The sequence below is a fragment of the Camponotus vicinus genome, unplaced genomic scaffold (genome assembly GCF_025532165.1).
Source record: "Camponotus vicinus isolate PSW18456_S1 unplaced genomic scaffold, iyCamVici1.0 SCAF_4, whole genome shotgun sequence".
NCBI lineage: Eukaryota > Metazoa > Arthropoda > Insecta > Hymenoptera > Formicidae > Camponotus > Camponotus vicinus.
Genome location: NW_028141976.1, coordinates 12498457 through 12522870, shown reverse-complemented (window position 1 = coordinate 12522870; position 24414 = coordinate 12498457). Strand labels below are relative to the sequence as shown.

General features: G+C 29.8%; 3 protein-coding genes and 1 long non-coding RNA gene across 17 annotated transcripts; 2 read left to right on the top strand and 2 right to left on the bottom strand.

Moving 5' to 3' along the window:
* The first annotated feature begins 1652 nt into the window (after positions 1-1652).
* On the top strand, positions 1653-12403 carry LOC145970049 (uncharacterized). Of its 2 annotated transcripts, none has more exons than XR_014438306.1 (4): positions 1653-2182; positions 10582-10828; positions 11096-11255; positions 11772-12403. It is a non-coding gene; the product is annotated as an uncharacterized LOC145970049 (long non-coding RNA). The 2 variants fall into 2 exon arrangements; XR_014438305.1 differs by lacking the exon at positions 1653-2182 and adding an exon at positions 9004-10480.
* On the bottom strand, positions 2662-10240 carry LOC145970036 (uncharacterized). 7 transcript variants are annotated; one of them, XM_083096435.1, is made up of 12 exons: positions 9953-10240; positions 9045-9297; positions 8053-8289; positions 7726-7979; positions 6988-7644; positions 6845-6894; positions 6439-6589; positions 5791-6024; positions 5388-5608; positions 4228-4387; positions 3744-3856; positions 2662-3491 (listed from the first exon to the last, which is right to left on the bottom strand). In XM_083096435.1, exons 5-12 carry the CDS (start codon positions 7025-7027, stop codon positions 3477-3479), a joined length of 984 nt encoding a protein of 327 aa, XP_082952561.1. In that variant the 5' UTR covers positions 7028-7644; positions 7726-7979; positions 8053-8289; positions 9045-9297; positions 9953-10240; the 3' UTR covers positions 2662-3476. The 7 variants fall into 7 exon arrangements, with proteins under 7 accessions (XP_082952561.1, XP_082952566.1, XP_082952560.1 ...); XM_083096440.1 differs by having other exon boundaries at positions 6845-6875; positions 8075-8289; positions 9953-10237; XM_083096434.1 differs by having other exon boundaries at positions 8075-8289; positions 9953-10235.
* Positions 12404-14585: 2182 nt separating the features above from the next.
* On the top strand, positions 14586-17538 carry LOC145970029 (uncharacterized). 3 transcript variants are annotated; one of them, XM_083096417.1, is made up of 3 exons: positions 14586-14776; positions 15005-15197; positions 15424-17538. In XM_083096417.1, the coding sequence occupies exons 1-3, from the start codon at positions 14667-14669 to the stop codon at positions 17386-17388; spliced, it is 2268 nt and encodes a 755-aa protein (XP_082952543.1). In that variant the 5' UTR covers positions 14586-14666; the 3' UTR covers positions 17389-17538. The 3 variants fall into 3 exon arrangements, with proteins under 3 accessions (XP_082952543.1, XP_082952542.1, XP_082952544.1); XM_083096416.1 differs by having other exon boundaries at positions 15415-17538; XM_083096418.1 differs by lacking the exon at positions 14586-14776 and having other exon boundaries at positions 15380-17538.
* A 3915-nt stretch (positions 17539-21453) lies between these two features.
* Positions 21454-23951, bottom strand: LOC145970035 (uncharacterized). Of its 5 annotated transcripts, XM_083096431.1 has the most exons (5): positions 23780-23951; positions 23354-23453; positions 23034-23213; positions 22617-22779; positions 21454-22539 (listed from the first exon to the last, which is right to left on the bottom strand). In XM_083096431.1, exons 3-5 carry the CDS (start codon positions 23044-23046, stop codon positions 21912-21914), a joined length of 804 nt encoding a protein of 267 aa, XP_082952557.1. In that variant the 5' UTR covers positions 23047-23213; positions 23354-23453; positions 23780-23951; the 3' UTR covers positions 21454-21911. The 5 variants fall into 5 exon arrangements, with proteins under 5 accessions (XP_082952557.1, XP_082952559.1, XP_082952558.1 ...); XM_083096433.1 differs by lacking the exon at positions 23354-23453; XM_083096432.1 differs by lacking the exon at positions 23780-23951 and having other exon boundaries at positions 23354-23592.
* Positions 23952-24414: the final 463 nt, after the last annotated feature.

Below are 24414 nucleotides of genomic sequence, written 5' to 3'. Positions count from 1 at the left end.
GATTTTGTGGACAAATTTAAGAGAAAATACAATATTAAATATTTGACAAATCACGGAGAAAAATTCTCTGCAGAACAAGACATAAATGACCATTTTTATCAGGAATTTGTAAAATATATCACGGACAATAAAATACCATTGGATAATATTTATAATGCTGATGAAACTGGACTCAATTGGAAGATGCTGCCAAATAATTTTATTTTCAACAGTGAATACCATTTACCTGAAACAAAATCGTCTGAAAGCAGAGTTACATTAATGGTGTGTACAAATGCGACAGGAAGTCATAAACTACCAGTATTTATTATAGGAAAAGCAAATAATCCACATTGTTTAAAAAATATAAAATCTCTGTCAGTCGTTTATATGAAACAAAAAAACGCATGGATGGATAATAAACTGATGTCAAGATGGTATCGAGAAGTTTTTCTACCAGAAATCGAGTGTGTTCATAGATCCAATAATGAGAAATGTCTCCTTTTAATTGATAATGCTCGTAGTCATGTCTTTACAGAACATTTAAACTCAATTAATGAACGATGTCGAGTGATTTTTTTACCGCCTGATGTGACTTCCCTTGTTCAACCTATGAATCAAGGAATCATTGAAAAATTGAAAAAAGTATACAAAAAAAAACTTCTAAGAGTAATGCTTACGGTAGAAAGTGCCAAAGAAATTCCGAGACTGTTAAAGTCATTTAATATACTTAAATGTATTTATTTTATAAGCGAAGCCTGGAGTGAAGTGACAGAAAGCGATATAAAGAATGGCTGGAGAAATTTCTTTCCACTCTACTCGGATCTAGAACTTGACTCTCGATCATATTTAGATATGGTGACTAAAATTCCCAAATATAATAAGATTACATTAAAAGAGATTAATTCATGGTTGCACAATGATGACAATGAACAAGGATGGCAAGTATTAAACGATCTAGAATTGGCTCTTCAAAAATACCAAAATAATATCGATGATGAAAAAAATAAAGAGGAAGAAAATAATGAACATTCAAATGATCTTATTGCAAAGAATGTTTTGGATGCGATCAATGTATTCACGTCCTGGTATCAAGCTCAAACTCTGTGCACATTTCAAGATCGGCAATATTTACGAAAATTTCAAAAACGTGTATCAAACAAAATCCGTTTTGATAAAAAGATAAATAACAAATGAAAGGTTAAGATATATGCATATATATGTGTATGTTTATATATGTATATTTTTTATTTAATGTTATAATAATAATTTTATAATCATCCATTTCATCTATTCATCAATTTTGCCTCATGAACTTATATGCATATCTTCATAATTTCACTCATCTAAATATATTACGCACAATGGCATTTTTACTTCACTAGAACAACAGGCGCGCGCTATGCGCGCGCCATTGAGCTCTTACATGATCAAAATAAATAAACTCTAAATTAAATTTTAATAAAATGAAATAATATATCTTATTTATCTACCCTCTTACACACAAATTCTCAAAATACCGCGATGGCAGCCATTCGAAGCAACCACGAATCGAAGTAAATAACTCTCATCAATAATGAATAAACTGCATTTATCTAGGAAGTATCTGGAGATCATATCATCAATTTTGTCATCAATTATATCGCCTAAATACTCCTAAATAAAATATAATAAAATTGTTGACAAAACCCACACAACATGCATGTCTTGAAGACGTCTTAAACATGTCTTTCTTATGACGCCTTTAAGACTTGTCCAATTGACGTCTTTCTGATGTTTTTAAGACATTCAATTTAAGACGTATTTTTTTAAACGTCTTAAAGATGCCTTTCTTATGACGCCTTTAAGACTTGACCAATTGACGTCTTTCTGATGTTTTTAAGACATTCAATTTAAGACGTATTTTTTTAAACGTCTTAAACATGCCTTTCTTATGACGCCTTTAAGACCTGACCAATAGACGTCTTTCTAACGTCTGTAAGACATTCAATTTAAGACGTATTTTTTTAAACGTCTTAAACATGCCTTTCTTATGACGTCTTTAAGACCTGACCAATAGACGTCTTTCTGATGTTTTTAAGAACATTTACTTTAAGACGCCATTTTTAAGATGGCCGCGGTGCCAGGCCAGCCAGGCATTAGACGGCGTCGAGTTGGAAAATAAATTATTCCATTTACCAAAGTTGAGCAGTGCTTTGCACAGGTAAGAATTAATGATATTTAAAGCCGGGTCTGCAATGGCCATAGCATAAGGTTGTAAGATGTAAGCGAAATAACCAAATCCATTTCCTATGGATTTCGTGCGTTCTACGGTGGTCTCGCATACGCAGTCACGGAAGAATTCTGCGTTCTTAATTCTTACCCACACAACATTATGTCGTCTTAAAGATGTCTTAAAGACGCCATGAAATTTCTAAAGACGTCTTAAGAAGTTATCAGAATTACATCTTTATGACGTCTTTAAGACGTCTTATGTCCCGATTTAAGATATCTATCGGGCATTGTTTTAAGACGTCTCACTCAAGACGTCCCAATCAAGATATAATTAAATGTCTCACTCAGGATGTTATAAAGACGTCTCAGACATTTCAATTAAGACGACTTTTAGACGTGCGTAATTCGGTCGGTAAAATAGCTGCATTGATTTATTGATTTATTCTATAATAAATAACAAAACTCATCTTAAGTTCATTTCTTTATTATATTTTGAATATTTATACATATTTTTATGAACACTATATGCTCCTAATAAATAATTTACGATTACTTTTTAAATTATATCTTATATGATATAGAGAGGAGAATATTACAAGAGAATTATGTATTAAATAAAATACGAATTTAAATGAAGTAATAAAGAATAGAATATGAATGTAAATATATCATAATAAAGAAATACATAAAAATATACTTTAATTTCTAATAGAAATAAACTACTTTAATATTTTTCAAAATGTTTGTGATAAATAAAAAATGATTTTTACTCTATTCATTTATGTGTATAGCATATATATGCTGTGTATATACATACATACTATAATACAAGATTGAAATCTTATGATCTGTACAATCTAAATCATATTATTTTAGTCATTTTTATCAAGGACCTATAGCTTACTATTCTGCTGAATTTACTTCCAAAATTGAACAATTGCTAGCTTAAATCTAATTAAGTTAAACTCTAGTCTAGCTAAAATGATTTAGTTTAAAAGAAAATGGATAGAATTTTTTCTTACAGGATTTCTCTGAGAGCAAAAATTGCAGATCCATAATTTTGCACGATAGTCTACTTGATATAATGGATTTAAAATAGCTCTGCATGTAAATCTTGTACATAAAACTGGATCATATTGAATTGGCGGAAGATCTACTCGTTCCTTAATTGGTTGATACAAAGTTTTCAATGGTACAACTAGTCTAGTAGCATCAATACGCGATGATGACCAAGCATTCCATTGCGCACATCGTCACAATCTTCATTTTGTTGAATAAAATCTTCATATGTCATAGTGCTGTAAAAAAATATACAAAAGATAATTAATATTTTTTTTTACAATATAGAATTTAATTTTTTACACACACACACACACAAAATTAAATATATAAGTGAAATATGATTTAAGATATACATTTACATATATTAAAAAACATATATTAATTTCAATGTTTTCTCATTTTCAACACTAAAAATGTTATGCAGCAACATTATACAGCCCTATTGTTTTTTAAATAATATCGTATGGAATTTTCAATAATTTACCAACCTTTTTCTTCTTGTTTCTTAAATAGTTGAGGCGATCTCCCGCATGTCGTAACCATTCTTGGATGGTATTTTTAATATCGTGCATATTACTTTTTTCGTCGTCCGAAACGTATGCTGAAAAACGATTTGTTACATAATTATTAAAATATTTTGTGCTTTAATTCCAATAGTTAGAATAGGGTAGTCATGAAGTAAAGTATAGCTATAAACGTTTGCAACTTTTGGAAAGAATATAAAAATTTTGATCCGTAAAAAATTGGAAAGAGTATAAAGTGTAGAAGAATATTTGAACGAAATTTGAAGTAAGATCTTATTAATAATTCTGAAGAAAAATTTAAAGTTAAAAGTGCACGTTACATCTAAGCATATGTTAGATACTATCTCGAATAATACTGATGTTCGAATACATTAAAGGTGCAACTATTTTTAAACAATATTACATAAAAAGGAGAAATAAAAATATATCTTAAAGAAATAATAATTACCCATAATAACTGTGACAAAACTTGTGTCCTTAATTATCGTTGATCCTTTTTGGCCTGTCCATGATAATTTGCGGCACAATTCATCCGATAATGTGTATTTTATAATATTCCTTGTCTTGTGAACGAAAGTGTTTCCTCCAATTTTTGCAATTTTCCTTTTCTATAACAGAATGTTACAAAAATGTTTAATAATATTTTCAATTTAAGCCGCTTGAAGAAAAAGGAAACATGAATTTAATATATTTTAAGAGCTTCTTTCAAAATTACTAAGCGACAAAAGGCAGCAAAAATTGTAATAAAATTTAAAAGAATGTTATATATTACGCTTTAAGTAAATTTAAGTAAATATTTTATACTATATATCTAAATTTGCGCACTAATAACCGCGTGTCTTTTGATTTTTATTTGCCTTTTTACCCCTTAGTAATTTATTATTATGTTGAGCCTATTATTTTCATTATTTTATTTTTCACAATTGTTTTTATTATATGAATAAATAAATAAAAAAATAAATAAATAAATATATATATATATATATATATATATATATATATATATATATATATATATACGGGGTGTGTCAGACCACCCGTATCAGCCGAATATCTCGAAAACCGAGAACGGCAGACAAAAATGTTTCCTATAAAAGTTATAGGGTTTCAAATAATGCACAGTAATATTAGTACGACCTTGAATAGTGTTGTCAAGATCATGTGAAGGTTGTCCTTCAATTTCTTAAATGGAACCATTTATTTTTCATTGCGTTATTATTCTTGTAGCTTATCTCGAGAGCTTTCCAAAACACTATAATTAAGTTAGTTTTCATTAAGTACTTGTAGAGTTATGAGGCTTAAAATCGTTTCTTAATTTTATATAAACCGTAAAATATCTTATTTTGTACATAAAAGTATTAAGGTGAGGTAATCGTAAAATATTCATTTTTCGATTACCTCACCTTAATACTTTTATGTACAAAATAATGAGAGGAATTAATTAGTGTGACACCCAGTATATTCAATATCTAGATTTTGTCTTCTACTTTTATCTCTACAAAAGAATTTTTGTTGTTGATTGAATTATAGAAATATACATTTATTTCACATTTAAAAATAGAGAGAAGAAGAAAAAAGAAATGGACGCAAAAACAGAAAAGTACTCACTAATTGTTTCCGAATCTCTCTGTCCTTTTGGAGATCCGTGTCAAATTTGAAAAATTTGTCAACTGTTGATAGCGGAAATTCCGGCAATAATTGGACTTCGTCATTATTATATATTGTATTAGCTGGTCCTGCGTTATTTATTAAATTTATTATTATCTCCAACTGTCTCGTATTCTTTTGTATGAGATTTTTAATAATTTTTTGTTCGATACGACACGCATCTGTATAAGATAAAAAAGAAAAATATTTATTTCTCTTTATAAGTATCATTAAAATTATCTGTTTAGTTATTTTACACAAGTACATACATACGAAATTAAGTACATATAACATATTGCTATTATAAGTACAATATAACGATATAATTAAGAAGGAAGAATAAAGAATAAAGTTTAATACATACCATAGCATTTTTCCAACTGATTGCCGTTGGCATTGAAAGTTGTCATGTCATCACCGTCAAGCACATTATCGGGGCTAATCATATTGTCACCAATATCATCATCATTATTATTATCATCAGGCACATTGTCATTATTAAGCCTATTACCATCATCACGCACATTAGCATTACCGCAAGACACGTAATCACCTACTAAACTTTCGTTCAACCATTCCTCATCAGTAATGTCAACATCTGTAAATATAAAGTCTGTGAGTTCATTTTGTTAGTTATACTGTTCATCACAGTGTTATTAAATTTCATTCATTGTAAACTATTTTATATAATTTTCACTTAACGCACAACCACAATCACAATCGCACTCGATGAAAGATGAGAAGAAAGGAGCATCTCAGATAAAGTTTTCATTTATCTTATGATAGCAGTCATTTGTCATAAGTTGCTAGTGTATTCGCTAGCTGTAATACACTAGCAACTTATGACAAATGACTGCTATCATAAGATAAATGAAAACTTTATCTGAGATGCTCCTTTCTTCTTTCAGTTAAAAAGAATGTCAAAAAATATATATTGATATATGAAATATGAGACCTAAAAGTATCAATAAGTTTTAAATATATCATGTGTTTTATACAAATAACAACTTACCTATAAAAACTAGTTTTATTTGGGGAATTATTGAATACTTGAAGAATTGTGATCTGCGTAAATGATACATAAATTGTGGACACAAGGAAAAATTTTCTGCCAATCTAAAGCTAGTTGGATCATCTTTTGCATATTCTCCGAATTTTTGATACTGCAATAATAAGATTTTACACCTCAAAATAGATAAAATATATATTTATGTGTAAATCTATATGTATAAATATATTAAGTTTAAGCTTTATATTAAGTGTAATTGGGCACAATTTTAATGATAGAAACTACTAACAAGTCTAATCAGAATATGATCAACCCATCTTCAAACATTTGGACCATCATCACTTTCTGCTCGAAATACAGTTAAACGTGACATAAAAACAGCTGTTGCTTCCTCAAATTCTATGCTTACATGATGCAAAGATGATGATTCATCTGCCCAACTAATAATTAAAGATATCCCTATAACATCATAAATATTTATGATATATTATTATTTATGATATTATAAATATTTATGATATACATATAATGTATAATAAAAAATATATTTACTTTCTTGCAATAGTAGTAACTCTAATTCGCCTTTGTCCATTACTATGTTAATATTGGATAATGAATTGAATACAGCCTCTTCCACTTTGCGGAATTGGGGCTGTATGTTAATTTGCAACTTCAAAGAATAATGCTGTTGTTGTAGATGGTGTCAATGAACAAAATTTCCACTGACAAGTAAGCCTACTTCTTGTAGTACTCCAACACTTGATCCTTTCTCCCACTGACATACAAAAGATCCAATTGCTCCAGGAACTTTAATTTTCTGAGATGTTTTTACTTCTAAGATTGCATCGAATGCTATTTTCAAATCACCCTTGGCATCTGTAGCAAATATTCGTTGAAAAGTTTGTTTGAATAATGAAGAATTAAATGAATCCCCCATCATCATATGACCACCAGTAGAGTTGCAATATTGTCGCCTTTCTAATAAACCAGTTTGGTGTCAAGAGCACAAAAATAAATATCTATTATAAATATCTATTATGGCCATTAGTTGCAGCACGTGATGCAAGTGTATCATAATGCTTAATTGCCTTTTTATGCTTAGCATTATCTTTTTGAATATTATGATGTGATCTGATTGGTTGTCATAAATCATCAGTTACAACTTGGCCAGGTCCTTGAGAACATGGTCCGCCAACAAATAGCATAATCCTTAAATACATTGATAGCATTATATGTAGGATTACAATGAAAAACATAACATATATACATCATATTACAACATATAAATACCTAGCATCAGTATTTGCATAACTAGCTTCTAAGAGATCCGTGGCGACTGCTAATGCCACAATTGTAGATCGCAATGAACGTTTCTCTGGCCCAACAGACCATGGATCACGTTGCAGTTCTCCTAAAAGATCTGTCGAACTGTCTCATATCACACTTATGTACTGGTTACAAAAAGCGATTAGCAGCTGGCAATAGTTACGCACCAGGTCCTCTTGGTTGATTTGGATTTTGTCCAGGAATTAGTCTACCTATACCTATCAAAATGTAATGTGAATAAAATGCAATAAAGTAATCATGAAGAACAATGACTAATATAGTAAATATAACTTGGGACTTATTCTATTCGTACCTAACATATCTTGAACTTGTTTTGGTTGAAGATCCTTTGTGCTTCTAATTCATGAACTTGAATCATTTTGCCAAATGTGATAAGACCAATAAGAGCATTGAGTGAAAGCAGAGACAATGACATTTGTAATGAATCTTTAAGTGCCTCTAATTCTTCATCATCCAGACATATGTATCCGCAAAAAGTAAAAATATTGATGGCAAACATTGGGCACGCTAAATAATACATATAAATACATACAATTGGACTGAGATACAATAATATTTAAAGTAATATATAAGTAACATATATATATATATATATATCATAAATTTATATATAATAAAAACTATAATAAATCATGTAATGTCAATAAATGATAATAAAAAAAATGTTCGAAAAGAATCAAATCTTAAAAAAAGTAAAATCAAAAATATTTGTTTCATAATATAACTATTCAACATATATAACACATATATAACACTATTATTCAAATAAATGCATACATTTTGATCATTTAAATATATTTCCTTTTTGTTTCTTATTTCGAAGAATTTCCTCATAAATTCTTTTTGCAAAGTTTTTTTCTCATAATTATTAATATAACTCACAATATGTGTATTATAATGTAACTTAAAAAAAATAATATATAATGATAACACAAATTTAGAATTTATTGAAATATAAAAATATCTTTACAATATTATTATGAATACTATATGCTCCTAATAAATAATTTGATTTTTTAAATTATCTTATATGATATAGACAGAAAATTACAAGAGAATTATGCATTAAATAAAATACGAATTTAAATGAAGTATAAAGAATAATAAAGAATATGAATGTAAATACATCGTAATAAAGAAACACATTAAAATATATTTTAATTTCTAATAGAAATAAACTACTTTAATATTTTTCAAAATGTTTCTTGTGATAAATAAAAAATGATTTTTGTTCTATTCATTTATAATACCTTATTACTTACCACGATAGTCTATTTGATATAATGGATTTAAAATAGCTCTGCATGTAGATCTTGTACATAAAACTGGATCATATTGAATTGGCGGAAGATCTACTTGTTCCTTAATTGGTTGATACAAAGTTTTCAATAGTACAACTAGTCTAGTAGTATCAATACGCGATGATGGCCAAGCATTCCATTTATGGAACGCACACCGTCACAATCTTGTTGAATAAAATTTTGTTGAATAAAATCTTCATATGTTGTCATAATGCTGCAAAAAAAATATACAAAAGATAATTAATATATTTTTTTACAATATAGAGTTTAATTTTTTTACACATACATACATATACATATATATATATAACGTAGCATAAAGTTGTAAGCGAAATGAACCAAATCCATTTCCTACTATGGCCATGTTCCAAAATTCACTGCCAGCGATGAAAATATATAATATACGTAACGTGAACTAAAGATTTTCAGCGCTGATAGTGAATTTTGGAACACGCCCTAAGCCCATTCTACAATGGCAATAACAAGGCTGTAGGAGTAAAGAATAAACTGTTTCTAATGAAGTAAAGACAAGAAGTAACGAAATAGAAATTCTCATTAGTACTCTAAGGTAATAGTAGTACAAAATGAGAATTGTCTATTTCATTACTTCTTCTTCTTTACTTCACTAAAAACGATTTAATCTCTACTCCTACAGTCTTGTTACTGCCATTGTAGAATGGGCTCTATGTATGTTCTACGGCGGACGCGCAATAAGAATTAAGAACGCAGAATTCTTCCGTGACTGCGTATGCGAGACCACCGTAGAACGCACGAAATCCATAGGAAATGGATTTGGTTATTTCGCTTACATCTTACAACCTTATGCTATGGCCATTGCAGACCCGGCTTTAAATATCATTAATTCTTACCTGTGCAAAGCACTGCTCAACTTTGGTAAATGGAATAATTTATTTTCCAACTCGATCCCGTCTAATGCCTGGCTGGCCTGGCACCGCGGCCATCTTAAAAATGGCGTCTTAAAGTAAATGTTCTTAAAAACATCAGAAAGACGTCTATTGGTCAGGTCTTAAAGACGTCATAAGAAAGGCATGTTTAAGACGTTTAAAAAAATACGTCTTAAATTGAATGTCTTACAGACGTTAGAAAGACGTCTATTGGTCAGGTCTTAAAGGCGTCATAAGAAAGGCATGTTTAAGACGTTTAAAAAAATACGTCTTAAATTGAATGTCTTAAAAACATCAGAAAGACGTCAATTGGTCAAGTCTTAAAGGCGTCATAAGAAAGGCATCTTTAAGACGTTTAAAAAAATACGTCTTAAATTGAATGTCTTAAAAACATCAGAAAGACGTCAATTGGACAAGTCTTAAAGGCGTCATAAGAAAGACATGTTTAAGACGTCTTCAAGACATGCATGTTGTGTGGGAAGAAACTTGATGGTAATATGATATAAACATTACACACAATATACACATAAATATTGACAATAAATTTCAATATAATAATAAAATTAAATATAAATTAAAATAATTTTTTTCAGAAAAGACTGTTAAAAATTTAGTGGCCCAAAATTATTTAATACGAAGTGTGGTCACTGATATATTATCTGAAGTCAAAGATATTAAATTGAACCTAAAAAATGTCTCTCAGCAAACAAATGCTAACAAAGAAAAAGAACAAATAATTTCAATATTTAATAATAAAGATTAAATTTTCCCCTTCAAACCGAAGAAGAACTTCAGACAGTGGAACTTATTCTGGAAAATGAAAATGAAATTACTAATGCGGTAATTAAACTTTGAAGTCTATAATATTACTATTTTTACTTATTTTATTAATACGTCATAATTAATTTAAATTAAAAATAATTACGTTATACATATACATACATATATTTACACACATGCATACATCCACATACATATATACATATATTAAATAGTATGTGTGTAAAAATTAAATCGTATTTATCACATTACATTTCACATGTAAAATATATTATTTTCATTTTTTAATTATATTTAGTTTGTAAGCAACGTTTATTTATTTTTTAGATAAATGAATTGCAAAATCTAGGAGGAAAGAATGGATATGAATTTATTCGGAGAGCACTTTCAATGATAATGACAAATAAACTTGCAGACAAATACAGCTTTTTTGGGAGAAAACAGAAAAAAGCATTCTGTGACCTCAATATTTGTAAAGTTTTAATAAGTGAGTATTATTCTAAAAAATAATTATTATTTCACAAATATTCAAATAAAAAAATTTTAATCCAAATTATTGAAATTTGTAATTATAAACATTAAAAATGAATTTATTGAAAAAAGCTAAAATATGTAAAAAAATTTATCTCATATTTTTACAAAAATTAGAAATTTGCATGCGTTTGATTCACTGCATTCTATTTTATGCATATGCACATATAATTTAAATAGTACATAATACTACATCTAATAGTACACTAATAGTATAGTCTAGCATCTAATAGTATACTATTAGGTTAGATTTAATTTGATAAAGGCGCGTATTATGCGTGAAACGCAATCCTATTCTACCTGTATAAGACACTACTATGTCTCTTGATAATACTTTCTTACAAAAAATTAGCAATTCCCAAATAATTCAAAATAATAAACATATAATCATACACATAGCATAATTTATTTTGTTAAATTGCATAAATAAAATAATTTTAATATTCTATTTTAATGATATTATTTTAAATAGGTGCATCAACGAAAGGAAGATATTGCGAAACAACTAAACATTCGGAAAAATGTATCCAAGGATGGTTGAGAAGATGAGCTGCTGAGAGGGGAAAATTAAGACATAATTAAATAAGAAATAATTAATTTTAAAAGAGATTTCGTTTAAAATGTTATTTTATTTTATTCAAAGAATATTTTTGTTTCGTTTAAAAATTTTATTATTTCTTTTATAAATAAAGATATATTATAAAAAATATTTTATAAAAAATATATATTATATACTCTTATAAATAATATATATTTTTTATAAATTTTTATATATATTTTTATATATATTTTTTATAAATTTTATTATTTCTTTTATAAATAAAGATATATTATAAGATATATTATAAAGATATATTATAAGATATATTATAAATTTTTATATATATTTTAATATATATTTTTTATAAATTTTATTATTTCTTTTATAAATAAAGATATATTATAAAAAATATTTTATAAAAAATATATATTATATACTCTTATAAATAATATATATTTTTTATAAAGAATATAAAGTTCGAAAACAGTTTTATTAATATATAATAAAAAAAATATTACAAGAATATATAATCACAATAAATATGTAATATGTTATAATAAAAATTACTATATTGAATTTTTTGTTTGTTAAAATTTGATGTTAAAGCTATATTAGGAACTTAATTTTTTAGTAGGATATTAAAATATTTTACACATTAATATGGACGGTAGTCAATACTTTCAAACATTAAAAGAATTTTTTTAAATAGGTAGGTATATAGATAAAATATTATTCAATTTTAATGCAAATTAGAATTAACTTGTTAACAAAACTCATTGGACGGTATTCATAGTTCAATCTTATTTCTAAGATTGTCTTATAAAATCTCATTCAACTAATGAAATAATGCTGCGGCCATTTCATTGGTTGAATGGGATTTTAAGACACTCTTCAATATAAGATTGAAATATGAATACTGTCCAAGTTTTACTAACAAGTTAACTCTAATTTGCATTAAAATTGAATAATATTTTATCTACATATCTACCTATTTTTAAAAGTTTTTTTAATGTTCGAAACAGGTCCAATTTTTGTCTATTTTGTACTTAAAATGGACATTTTTTGAATGTCCAAGAAAGTAACATTGGATATTTTTAAAATGTCTTAAAAACGTTCAACGATCTAATCTGGATGTTTTAAATACGTCCGAAACGTCCAGTATATATGTTTTTAATACGTTTTTAAAACGTTACTGTGCTGACTGGGAAGTCAGTTTATTATAAATTAAACTAACTAAAAAGAAAAAAGAAGAAACTTTGGAATTCATGTTAGTACCAGTCCTTTGTCCATTTCACCAAAAATTAAGTACGAGTTTGGTGGCGCGCGTAGCGACAAAATGAAGAAACACATGCAATATTATAGAGTATCCTGAAAATATACGAAAAAGAATATACTAATACGAGATATTCAAAGTATATTCTGAGAATATATGAAAAATAATATACAACAAGAGATGTTATGGGATTATTCTCAGTATATTACATCTGTAACGTATATTTACAGTATGAGTATAGAATATTCGAATGATATCATGTGCTGTGTGGGTTTTATGCTGAGTATATTATAATTTTCTGGACTGTAGTAATATTTAATATATAATTTTTGCTATATAAATATATATTTCTGATATAAAATCTATTTCTACAGATAGTAAGATCGGCTGAGTTATGTCACAGAATATCGGAAGGCTTACATCAAAATGCGAGAGAGAGGAAATGGCATATAGCAATATGAATCCATTGCTGATGTTGTAAGAGCAAAAATAGATATCTCTGTAGATTTTATTATTTTTGCATCTGAAAACTTGAAAATTGCCCATGCCTTATCGGAAGTAAATCTTCTTTTGTATTTTCAAATATATATAAGCGCACATTTTTAGCATATTCTTTTATGTTATCATTTTTTTTGTTAATTATTATTGATTATTATTGATTACTTTGTTAATTATTGTCAATTAAGAAGAAATATATATTTATATAGCAAAAATTATATATTAAATATTACTACAGTCCAGAAAATTATAATATACTCAGCATAAAACTGATTTTTTATACAAGCTATAAAAAAAATTCTTCTATATTTTTTACTTTTATTTTTTCACAAGAAGTTATTTTGTCAATTATGATTAATTGGATTACATATATTACCATCTTTTTATATAAATTTTATTATTATATAGTTTATTATTTGAAAGCGAATATAAAATAACAATTAAATACATAATCACAAATTGTGATCATTTTCTGAATGATGACTACATTATAAAACAATTATAAAAGATTTACTTATTTATTGGTAGAAAAACATATTTCAATTATCTACGCTTATCCACGATCCATGATATATTATGCGATTATGCGGAATTAATAATAAATTAGTCATGGATTAAAAGTTACAAAAGAGATAAATTTGCTCGTTTTGCTTACACTTAAAGTCAGTACACATGAGAAAATTTTAGTATTTACCATAAGCAAATCAACCAATCACAGGACGGCGTCCATTTTATATAGCTTCCGGCTAACTTCACAATATAAAAAAATTTAATTAAAATTAAACGAATGAGGTGGTCTATGCGTATATTATATATTTTCAGAGCTGGCAGTAAACTGGCAGCAATTTCGGAACACTACCGAGCACATTTCGGACCGCAGCCCTAGTGACTTTAACGGTGAGTGACGTGGCCCAAAACGATTGGCTGTGAGAGTTTTTGGCGCGACCCGAGGTGAGCTACCACGATTACCGGCGAGAGTCTTTTTCCGGCCGTCGTACAGTGAGCGCGAGGTCGTTACTTTGCACGTGGTGGCTATTGTGCATTTTTCCCGGTCTATGTTCTCGTCGCGAGTTTGTCCTGTAGCCATCGGTAAACTGGCCGAGCGTTCTTGGCCTTTATTCCGCGGTGCTATCGTGGAACTGGCAAATACACAATCTTTATCTCGGTACTCTTCGGGTCATTTATTGTACATTATTTAACCCGAAATCTCTATCATCAGGCATTCTCCTCCCGACTCGCCCATTACCTGACGGCGCGGTTTCTATCTCGGAAACCGCAGCCATCTTTCATCCCCTTACAATATGCTTATTATATGTATTAATCCAATAAAATTCGCTATAGTGCCATTAATGTTTATTAATTTATTTATTCATCGGTAATATCTCTATTGTAGACAATTTATGGATGAACCAGACAAAAAAAGACGAAGAATGAATACGGCGGATCGATCTGTCAACAGGGATGATGACAAACCTGAAACTAACGATGCCAAAATTGGAAGTGTTACTGTACCTGAATTCTCTATCAATTGTGGTGTCGATCATACAAAATACGGAACAAAGAATAAGCCAGGGAACTTCCACAAGGTAAGAATTAGTTAAATTTATTGACCAACATATGCTGAAGTAATTTTTTTTTCGCCTTTTTTGCATGTTTTCTGCTATGGCTGCATCTGTACTCGCTTGCGCTTTCGCACGTTCTGTTGGTATTGCGACCTTCTTCTCTTGACTGCCGGTATATATTTCATGCATATCTTGATTGTAATTAGCAAAATTAATGGGGCCTATCTGATTTTGTTTACAGATTCCGAAGGGATCAGATATAGCTGATCTCTCTACAATGGATTTTAAGATCGTCAAAACAAAACTTACATTTGTGGATAAGAGCAAGTATATAAAAAGTTTCTTTGAATGTGAAGCATCTGTGATTCGGATAACAGCCCCGAGCCGTTTCGGAAAATCCACATTTATGGATATGCTCGAGAACTTTTTGAAGATAACAGTAAATGAAGATGCAAAGCCAATTTCAAATCCAGAAGATGGTGATAATTACAAGCTGTTTATGAATTTGCAGCTAGGTTTCGAGCATCCAGAGTTCGTTAAGGAACATTGTGGTCAGTACCCCGTGATATTTATGAGTCTTAAAGATGTAGGAGGTAAAACAGAGGGAGACATTTTAGAATCGCTGAAGGAAGCTCTTTGTCTAGCATTCGAGCAGCATTCTTACCTTCTTGAAATAGCTGCTGATGGTTCTTGCAGTTTTAAAGATAAGAAAATACAAGATATCGAAATATTTTTGAACTATTATAACCATAATAGACTGAAAGAACTGTCCGAAACTAATGTACAATACGGATTGCGATTCTTGTCTCGAATCTTGTATTCTCACTTCAACAAAAAAGTTGTTATTCTCATAGACGAGACCGACGCGCCCATTATGAAAGCTATTATGGAGAACATGGATGATAAACTCCTGCGATACCTGATAAATTCTATTAGCCATCTGATGTCAACAAGCTTAAAGGATCAAAAAAATGTGGCGCGTGCATTACTTAATTCCTGTGTTCGTTTATCTGGAGTATTTTCCTGGGAATTACGCAATCATTGTAATGTTTTATTCTTGCAAGAAGATAATTTTTCTGGAGTATATGGATTTACAGTACAGGAAGTAGATAGTCTATTTGAGAAAAGTGAATTTCAAGCAGTGAAAGATTCTGATGGTGTCAAAGAGTGGTATGATGGATACCAAATATTAAATAGTGAAGAAACAAGAATTTACAGTAGCTGGTCTGTCATAAATTATTTGCAAAATAGTGTTAAAAAGAAGAGAAAAATGTTCGATAGCTATTGGGCCAGGTCAGGCTTTGTGGATATTTTAGGAAACTTGTTTGTGAAATCTGAGATACAAAAGCCAATCGAGAAACTTCTTGAAGATGAGAACATTGAAATAGCACTAGCTGAGCCAACAATTGATAATATTTTGAAACTGAAAAAGACAATCTCTGATTCACAGAATAAATTAGATACCTCGCAAGTGAATTTCTTCTTACAGCTTCTGTGGGATGATGGTTTGTTGAATGCAGTTGAAAAGAATGCAAACATTGTAAGTCTGAAGATACCAAATTGGGAGATAAAGAGCGTAATCGAAAGTAAATGTTACAGTGAATCGATGTTTAGTACAAAGTATAAACTCGAGCCTGAAAATATAGAAAAATACATACAATCACTGAGGAATTTGCTATTAATGGCAAATGATGAAGAGGAAACTGAAAAAAGTAAAGAAAAACCATTTCGTGAACTCGTTAATGCAGTTTCAGGCCTCTTTTCAGACAGTGCGACAATTCCATATAATGAGTCAGAGTTACATCACATTCTTTTTTATTTGGCATATAATAGTACAATTTTCAGTGCACAAGCTAACAGAGCGGTCTGTCAAAAGATCTCCAAGGAAAAGCGAGGAAGAAAACACGAATTTGACATGCTTGTAATTCTTAGAACAGTTGGAGCCATATTTGAATGGAAATATTGCAAGGCAAATGAAACAGAAAGATCACAAGATGCTCTTAAACAAATTATTGATAAACAGTATTTCAAGGTTTTTGACAAGGAGGAGTATAAACATGTTAAAACAAAAATTTATGTTGGTTTGTGTTTTAAGATAAAGTCAAATGTGACTATGCGATACTTAGTGAACACTACTGATGTAGATAAAGCAAAATTTCTGGAAAGTACTTCTACAGAGGCTACTAAAGCTGATACCGCTACTGTTGTCAAATGATATCGTGCATTGGCTTTGTTTGTGTTTAATAAGTAACAAATAAGTATTGTCGCATTCTTCTCTGACAGAGTCACGTGTAAACAAATAAGTTTTTATTTTTTTCTTGTAATTTCTTAGTTATATTTCATTACAGTTAGTTGATAAAATAAAGAGGTCTTTGTGTATTTTTATTAATAATAAAATATTTTGCTAAAAAATTGAAAATAAGGTCTCATAAGAAGTAATTACTGCGGCATTAAAATAAAATAAATCGTAAATAATATGTATGTATAATCGTTGTAATAATATATATTAGACAACCAATGAAATGTGCTGTACTGATGAGGTCAAATGAGGGTGCAGTTTACAGCTTTTCATTGAGTTGCCTAGCTTTCAAATAAATTTTTTTAAAGTTATATAATAATATATAAAAGTAAAAAAAAATAATGTTATCAAAGATGATGGTGCAGAGAATTATGAATTTAATATACATTTAATACACATTAAATTTAATATACATTAAAAGCCTCTCCTGTTAAATGCTACGTCCCGATCTACAACAGGTAATTTAAGCCCTAAGCCTTAAGAAATTGACCAATCACAGTCGAGTATTCTCTTCATACTTGACTGTGATTGGTCAATTTCTTATGTCTTACGCCTTAAAATCTCAAGCATCGTCTACAATGAGATTTTAAGGAGACTTAAGGCGTAAGATTTAAGAAATTGACCAATCACAGTCAAGTATTAAGAGAATACTCGACTGTGATTGGTCAATTTCTTAAATCTTACGCCTTAAGTCTCTTTAAAATCTCATTGTAGACGACGCATCATTGTAGACGCCGCTTAAGGGCCGCTTCGACCAAACTCCAATTAAGGGCCTGAGGGCTCGTTCCCACTGAGCGCGTCACGCGTCGCGTCACCAGCGTGAGCCAATCAAAACATCCCATTGTAATAACATGTTTTCCGTGTTATTACAATGGGATGTTTTGATTGGCTCACGCTGGTTGACGCGACGCGTGACGCGCTCAGTGGGAACGAGCCCTGAGCACAAAGATGTTGTAACTGTTTCTGACAAAGTCATATGCGTAAGTCGGAGACGTTCATGGACCTAAGAAGATATGGATGGAGTCTAAAGCGTTCATATGGGCGTGGGGGCTGTGAAATTTGCGGTAAGGGAGGTGTATAGCTCTGTCTCTTTCCAAAAGCAACCTTCGGGTGTTTCCGTCGCATATCCGATAATTCCCGAAAGGTTATATATCCCATATTAGCTAACTTTCGAATAAAAATACCATAGACTTATATAATAGACCAAGCCAACCGTGAGAGCAACCCACGCTGGCACAAAAGTGAGAGAGCAATAGCTGGAGTTGTGCTCTCTCTGTCTAAATGTGATAAGGTGGGGATAAAGGAGAGAATAAGATAGAATAAGATATAGTGCCTTCTCCGCCTTCTCCGTCTTCTCCCACTCTCTCTCAAATATGAGAGAGAGCAGACGACTCCATCACTATCTCTGTCCTTCTATGTCGGCGTGCGTGCGCCCATAAGATGGCGCGGTCTATTATATAAGTCTATGAAAAATACATGTATTTTTATTCGAAAGTTAGCTAATATGGGATATATAACCTTTCGGGCATTATCGGATATGCGACGGAAATACCCGAAGGTTGCTTTTGGAAAGAGACAGAGCTATACACCCCCCTTACCGCAAATTTCACACCGCCCCGGCTTTAGACTCCATCCATATCTTCTTAGGTCCATGGAGACGTTAGTCAACGCACAAGGATTTTACGTAAACGTAGGCCGTATCTTGTATTGCATGTTATGCGATACCTATGTTTACGTAAAATCCTTGTGCGTTGACTAAAGCGTCGTCTACAATGGCCGTAGCATAAGGTTGTAAGACCGTAGTCGTAAGAAATTGACCAATCCCAGTTGAAGTTCAGGAGAATAATCAACTGTGATTGGTCAATTTCTTACGACTACGGCCTTACAACCTTATGCTACGGTCATTGTAGACGACGCTTAACGTCTCCGACTTAAGGCTATAGCACACAAATTCCATAGCCGTAACATTAAGACATACCATAAGGATTTAGCCAATAGGAGCGTAGCATAACATGTCAGCCAATAGCAATGGATCCATAAGCTGAAATTATAACTTTAAGCATAAGAGTAAAATTCGACCAATCAGAAGTCATTTTTAGATAGACGAAAAGAAACAAATTTTAAAAGTTTTAAGATATAGTTTTTCTATATACAATTATGTGGTACAAAAAACGTGTGATATAACCTAATTGTTTGATTTGATCTATATGGTTCATATAATTAATATTTAGATAAGTGGCTAAAGTTTATTCAATAAACTTTATTAAAATAAGAATAAAATAAAATATAAAAATATAAAATCAAATTAATATTGCATAATTACATATTATAATATATATATAACATAATTATATATTTTAAGGTGTTATTCATCAAAATTTTCTGTAATATAAATGAAAAATATTTTTTTAACGTTAATGATTAATATAAACATAAAATTAACTTCGGTATTCTCTTAAAAATATATTCGAAAAATATTGATAAAGAAAATAATGAAAAAATTAACACTTTGTTTATTTTGTAGCAATAGACGATATATGGGAAGATCCTGATTTTCTCCTAAAATTTATACAATGGAGTGCGTTGGTCATTATATGGAAAAAAAGACAACGTAGGCGGAGGAGGTGGTGGGTAAGACCTATAAATGTAAATAGGTCTTATCAAGGAGACTTTGAAGCTTTATTTCAAGAGTTAAAAGACGATACCGTAATGTTTTTTCGATATACAAGGATGACAGTGGATACTTTTTATACATTACTGGAAATGATAGCTCCAAAACTCCAGAAATGCAATTGGAGAGCTCTTTCTCCTGAATTACGTTTGTCTTCGACTCTTAGATATTTGGCGACTGGAGATCAAATATTATCAGTAGCATTAGCATACCGTATCGGAGAATCTACAGCATATAATATCATTAAAGAAACAACTAAAGCTATCGTGGAAGTTTTGTTTCATCAATTTGTATCACCTCCTGTAGAAGCAGATTATAGAAGATTTAGTGCAGGATTTCTTGATGAATGGAACTTTCCAAACTGTGTAGGAGCTATTGATGGCAAACATTGTATAATTCAGGCGCCTGCACGATCTGGTAGTTTATTTTTTAATTATAAAAAAACGTTTAGTGTGGTATTGATGGCTGCATGCGATTATAAGTACAAATTTACTCTAATTGATATCGGAGCATACGGAAGTCAAAATGATGCTGGTGTATTTGCTGAATCCGAGTTTGGGAAATTATTAAAAGAAGAAAGATTGAATTTGCCAAAAGAAAGAGTAAAACTACCAGGAGATGATAAATCAACTAATTTTTTTTTTTATTGGAGATGATGCATTTCCTTTGTCAAAAAATTTAATGAAACCTTATTCAGGTACAAACTTAGATGAAAAGAAAAGAATTTTCAATTATAGATTATCTCGTGCACGACGAACGATTGAAAATGCTTTCGGAATCTTAGTATCGCGTTGGAGAGTTCTGCGTCGACCCATATGCATGCATCCCAAGACTGCCGATATAATAATTTTGAGTACAGTATGCCTCCACAATTTCTTGAAAAGTATGGATGACCAACAAACTCCAATGAATAGATTTTATTGTCCTCCAAACTACGTTGATGGTGAAAATAACAATGGAGAAATTATAAATGGTGCTTGGCGAGAAATTAATGATATGCCTCTTCGAGATATGGTACCAACCAATGCTCGTCGAGCAACAATGGAAGCATATGCACAACGAGAAACGTTAGCGAATTATTTCTTGACTCCAGCCGGAGAAGTACCATGGCAACATGATTATGTACAAAGAGGGCAAAATCGTGATTAAATTTGAATACAAGTACAATGCACAATCAAGGCTGCTTTCGCGACAAAATCAAAATGATCCAGATTAAAATGATCTTGCGCTGTGATTCATCATTTTAATTTGGATCATTTTGATTTTGTCTTCAAAGTAGCCCAAGAAATGACTTATTTAATAGACATTAATGTTATATGTATGTGTATATTTTTGTTAAATATTTCGTACAATGTTTGATGAAATACATATCAATAACTTGCATGTTAAATACAATATTTAATTAATAATTTTATACTTAGGCAAATTTAATGACTAGCATTATTTGTACGTACGTTCCATACTTAGGCAAATTTAATGACTACCATTATTTGTACGTTCCATATAACACATACTAGATAGATAGATAAAGAAAATAATCAACAACATATTATTAACACATACTAGATAGATAGATAGAGAAAATAATCAACAACATATTATTAAATCTTTGGTATATAGAAATTAAGAACAAATAAAAGAAAAAATGTTTTTTTCAATGACATTATTGCACAAATGCTATAAAAATTTTTCGCAATATTTAAAAAAAATATATATTAATTTTTTTGTATGAAATAAGAAAAATTTGACAAAAATTTGACTTACTATATTAAGTCTCCGTTGTCCATAATATATCAATTATTTGTTTTTTCTTTTTTTTGCGCAATTCTTGTGGCATGTTTTGTAATTCTGCTGCTATGAAATCTGCAAATTTATCATCAACATCTTTAATGTTTTCAATTCTTGATTTTGTAACCAGATGAGAAGAATTATTTATTTTATCAGATAGTTGAGTAGTCAATGATAACAGAGTTTCTTCTATTTTATTTGACTGTGAAATTCGCTGTTTTTTTATAGGCGTAAAACATTTGTCATGGTTTGCATTAGTTTCAGATAGTGTCTGTGTTTTAGATCCATGTGAAGATGTTATCGAAGACATGGATGGTCTTCTTTCTTCTAGTCTTTCTATTGTTGCAGGTATTTCAATGGATGTTGTTGTAGCTGTAGATGTACATGGTTGCTGAAGTGTTGACATAGACTTTCTAATACATGAATTTGTTGCACTAAACAATGAATGTTGTTGATTTCCATTTAAAGTCGAAGTTATAGAATCAGGAGGTGAAATCACTGCTGAAGCTGTTGAACTATTCTGCGAACTCTCAAAGCTCAGAATGTTTTGCGAACAACTCAGTATGTTTTCTTTATTGTTTGTTTCTTGTGATAGATTGCTGTATGTGCTGCAATGAAGAATGTTTAATTTTTAATAAGTCACTGTGATTGAGAATACACAAAAAGCAATGTTAAATGGACATACTTTCTTTTGGCTATATGTTTTTCTAAAAACTTCATACTGTCATATAGTGGCCATACTACTCGATTAGATATTCCACTTCCACTTCTTGTCTCATTTTGCCTTTGTTTTCTTTCCTTTGAATATTTTTCTCTTAAACGAGTCCATCGAACTTGACATTGGTTTACTAAAAAAATTATACAAATGTTAATTGAATCTTCCATTGAATAACTATTGCAATAAAAATATTCTGAATGTTAAAAAATTGATCAATCAAATTTAAACTACTCTTATTATAAACAAGTTTCGATTTCTCTCAAAAAATTAAAAATAAGATGAAAAATATTATTACTTTGATCAACATGAATAAAAAGAATATTTTAATGGTAAAAAATTCAGTAAAAATCAAATAAAATATTTACGTGATAAAAACATATTTACCTGATAATTGCATTATTTCTGAAATTTCAAGCCATGATTTTTCCTTGATTAATTGGTCTTTATAATCTTTTAAGGATTTGTCATAAAGATGAGGATAACCTTTTATCAAATCAATTAATAATACATCGTTTTCATAAATTATCGTGGTATCGAGTCCTTCATAATTTTTATTATTATCCCCTGAAATGGATTTATAGGACCTCATTGAAAAATTTTCTGAACAATAACTATTGTGGTCTCCCATATTTTAAATAATAAAACAGAGTTATATATATATAGGGTGCTTTCCAATTGTTTAACACATCTTAACACAAACATACACAGGAAGGCACAAAGTGTAGCGATGTGCACGACTCAATTGGAACAAAGTTAAGTGCGACTTTCGAGTGGAGGGTTAGGATTCTTCATAACCATGTCCATCTTGATATTTTTTAATCCATGGTGAGGGTGATGAAGTGAAAAACATGTTGCACACGTAAAATTTGTGTAATTAGTTTGTAAATAATTCGAAGCAAAGTTATTAACATACATAGATATATATATGCATAATATTATATAATATATAAATAATATATAAATAAAATATATAAATGCATAATATTATATTAATATATAAATATGAATGAAAATTTAATCAGTAATAATATACCTAATCTGCAAATATGCTAAAGAAACAACTTTATTTCATTTATTAAATATAATAAAAAAATTAATTGTACAAAAACTCATTAATTCGAATTACTTACTTTAATGATACTTTTAATATTTTTATTGTTCATTTTTGTATTTAATATACTTCAGTGGTTGTCTTTTAAATAAAAAGGATAAAAGCCGTGTTCCGAAATTGCTGCCAGTTTACTGCCAGCACTGAAAATATATAATATACGTAACGTGCACTATAGAATTTGCAGTACTGGCAGTAATTTCGGGACACGGCCAAAAGGAAAAGAAAATTGCCAACATAATCGCCGTCAGTCTGCAACCGCATATTTCATTTGTCCCTAGAAAACAGAAGGTTACACAAGTTGACTAGTAGCCCTCGAGCTGAGTACGGATGTGTAAAGTTGTGTCGGCAGTTACGGCAATTGGAACGCGACTTGTGTCGCCGTGTGCATAAAAGTGTCTAGGGATATCTCAATTGGAAAGCACCCATATATAACTCTGTTTTATATATATATATCTCTATCTCTCTCTCTCTCTCTCTCTCTCTCTCTCTATATATATATATATATATATATATATACACATATCTATATATACATACACATATACATATATATATATATATATATATATATATATACATACATATATATATATATACAAAACAGTATTTCTCTCTCCTTTGCATTGATCAGATAGAACATAGATGTGCCACAAT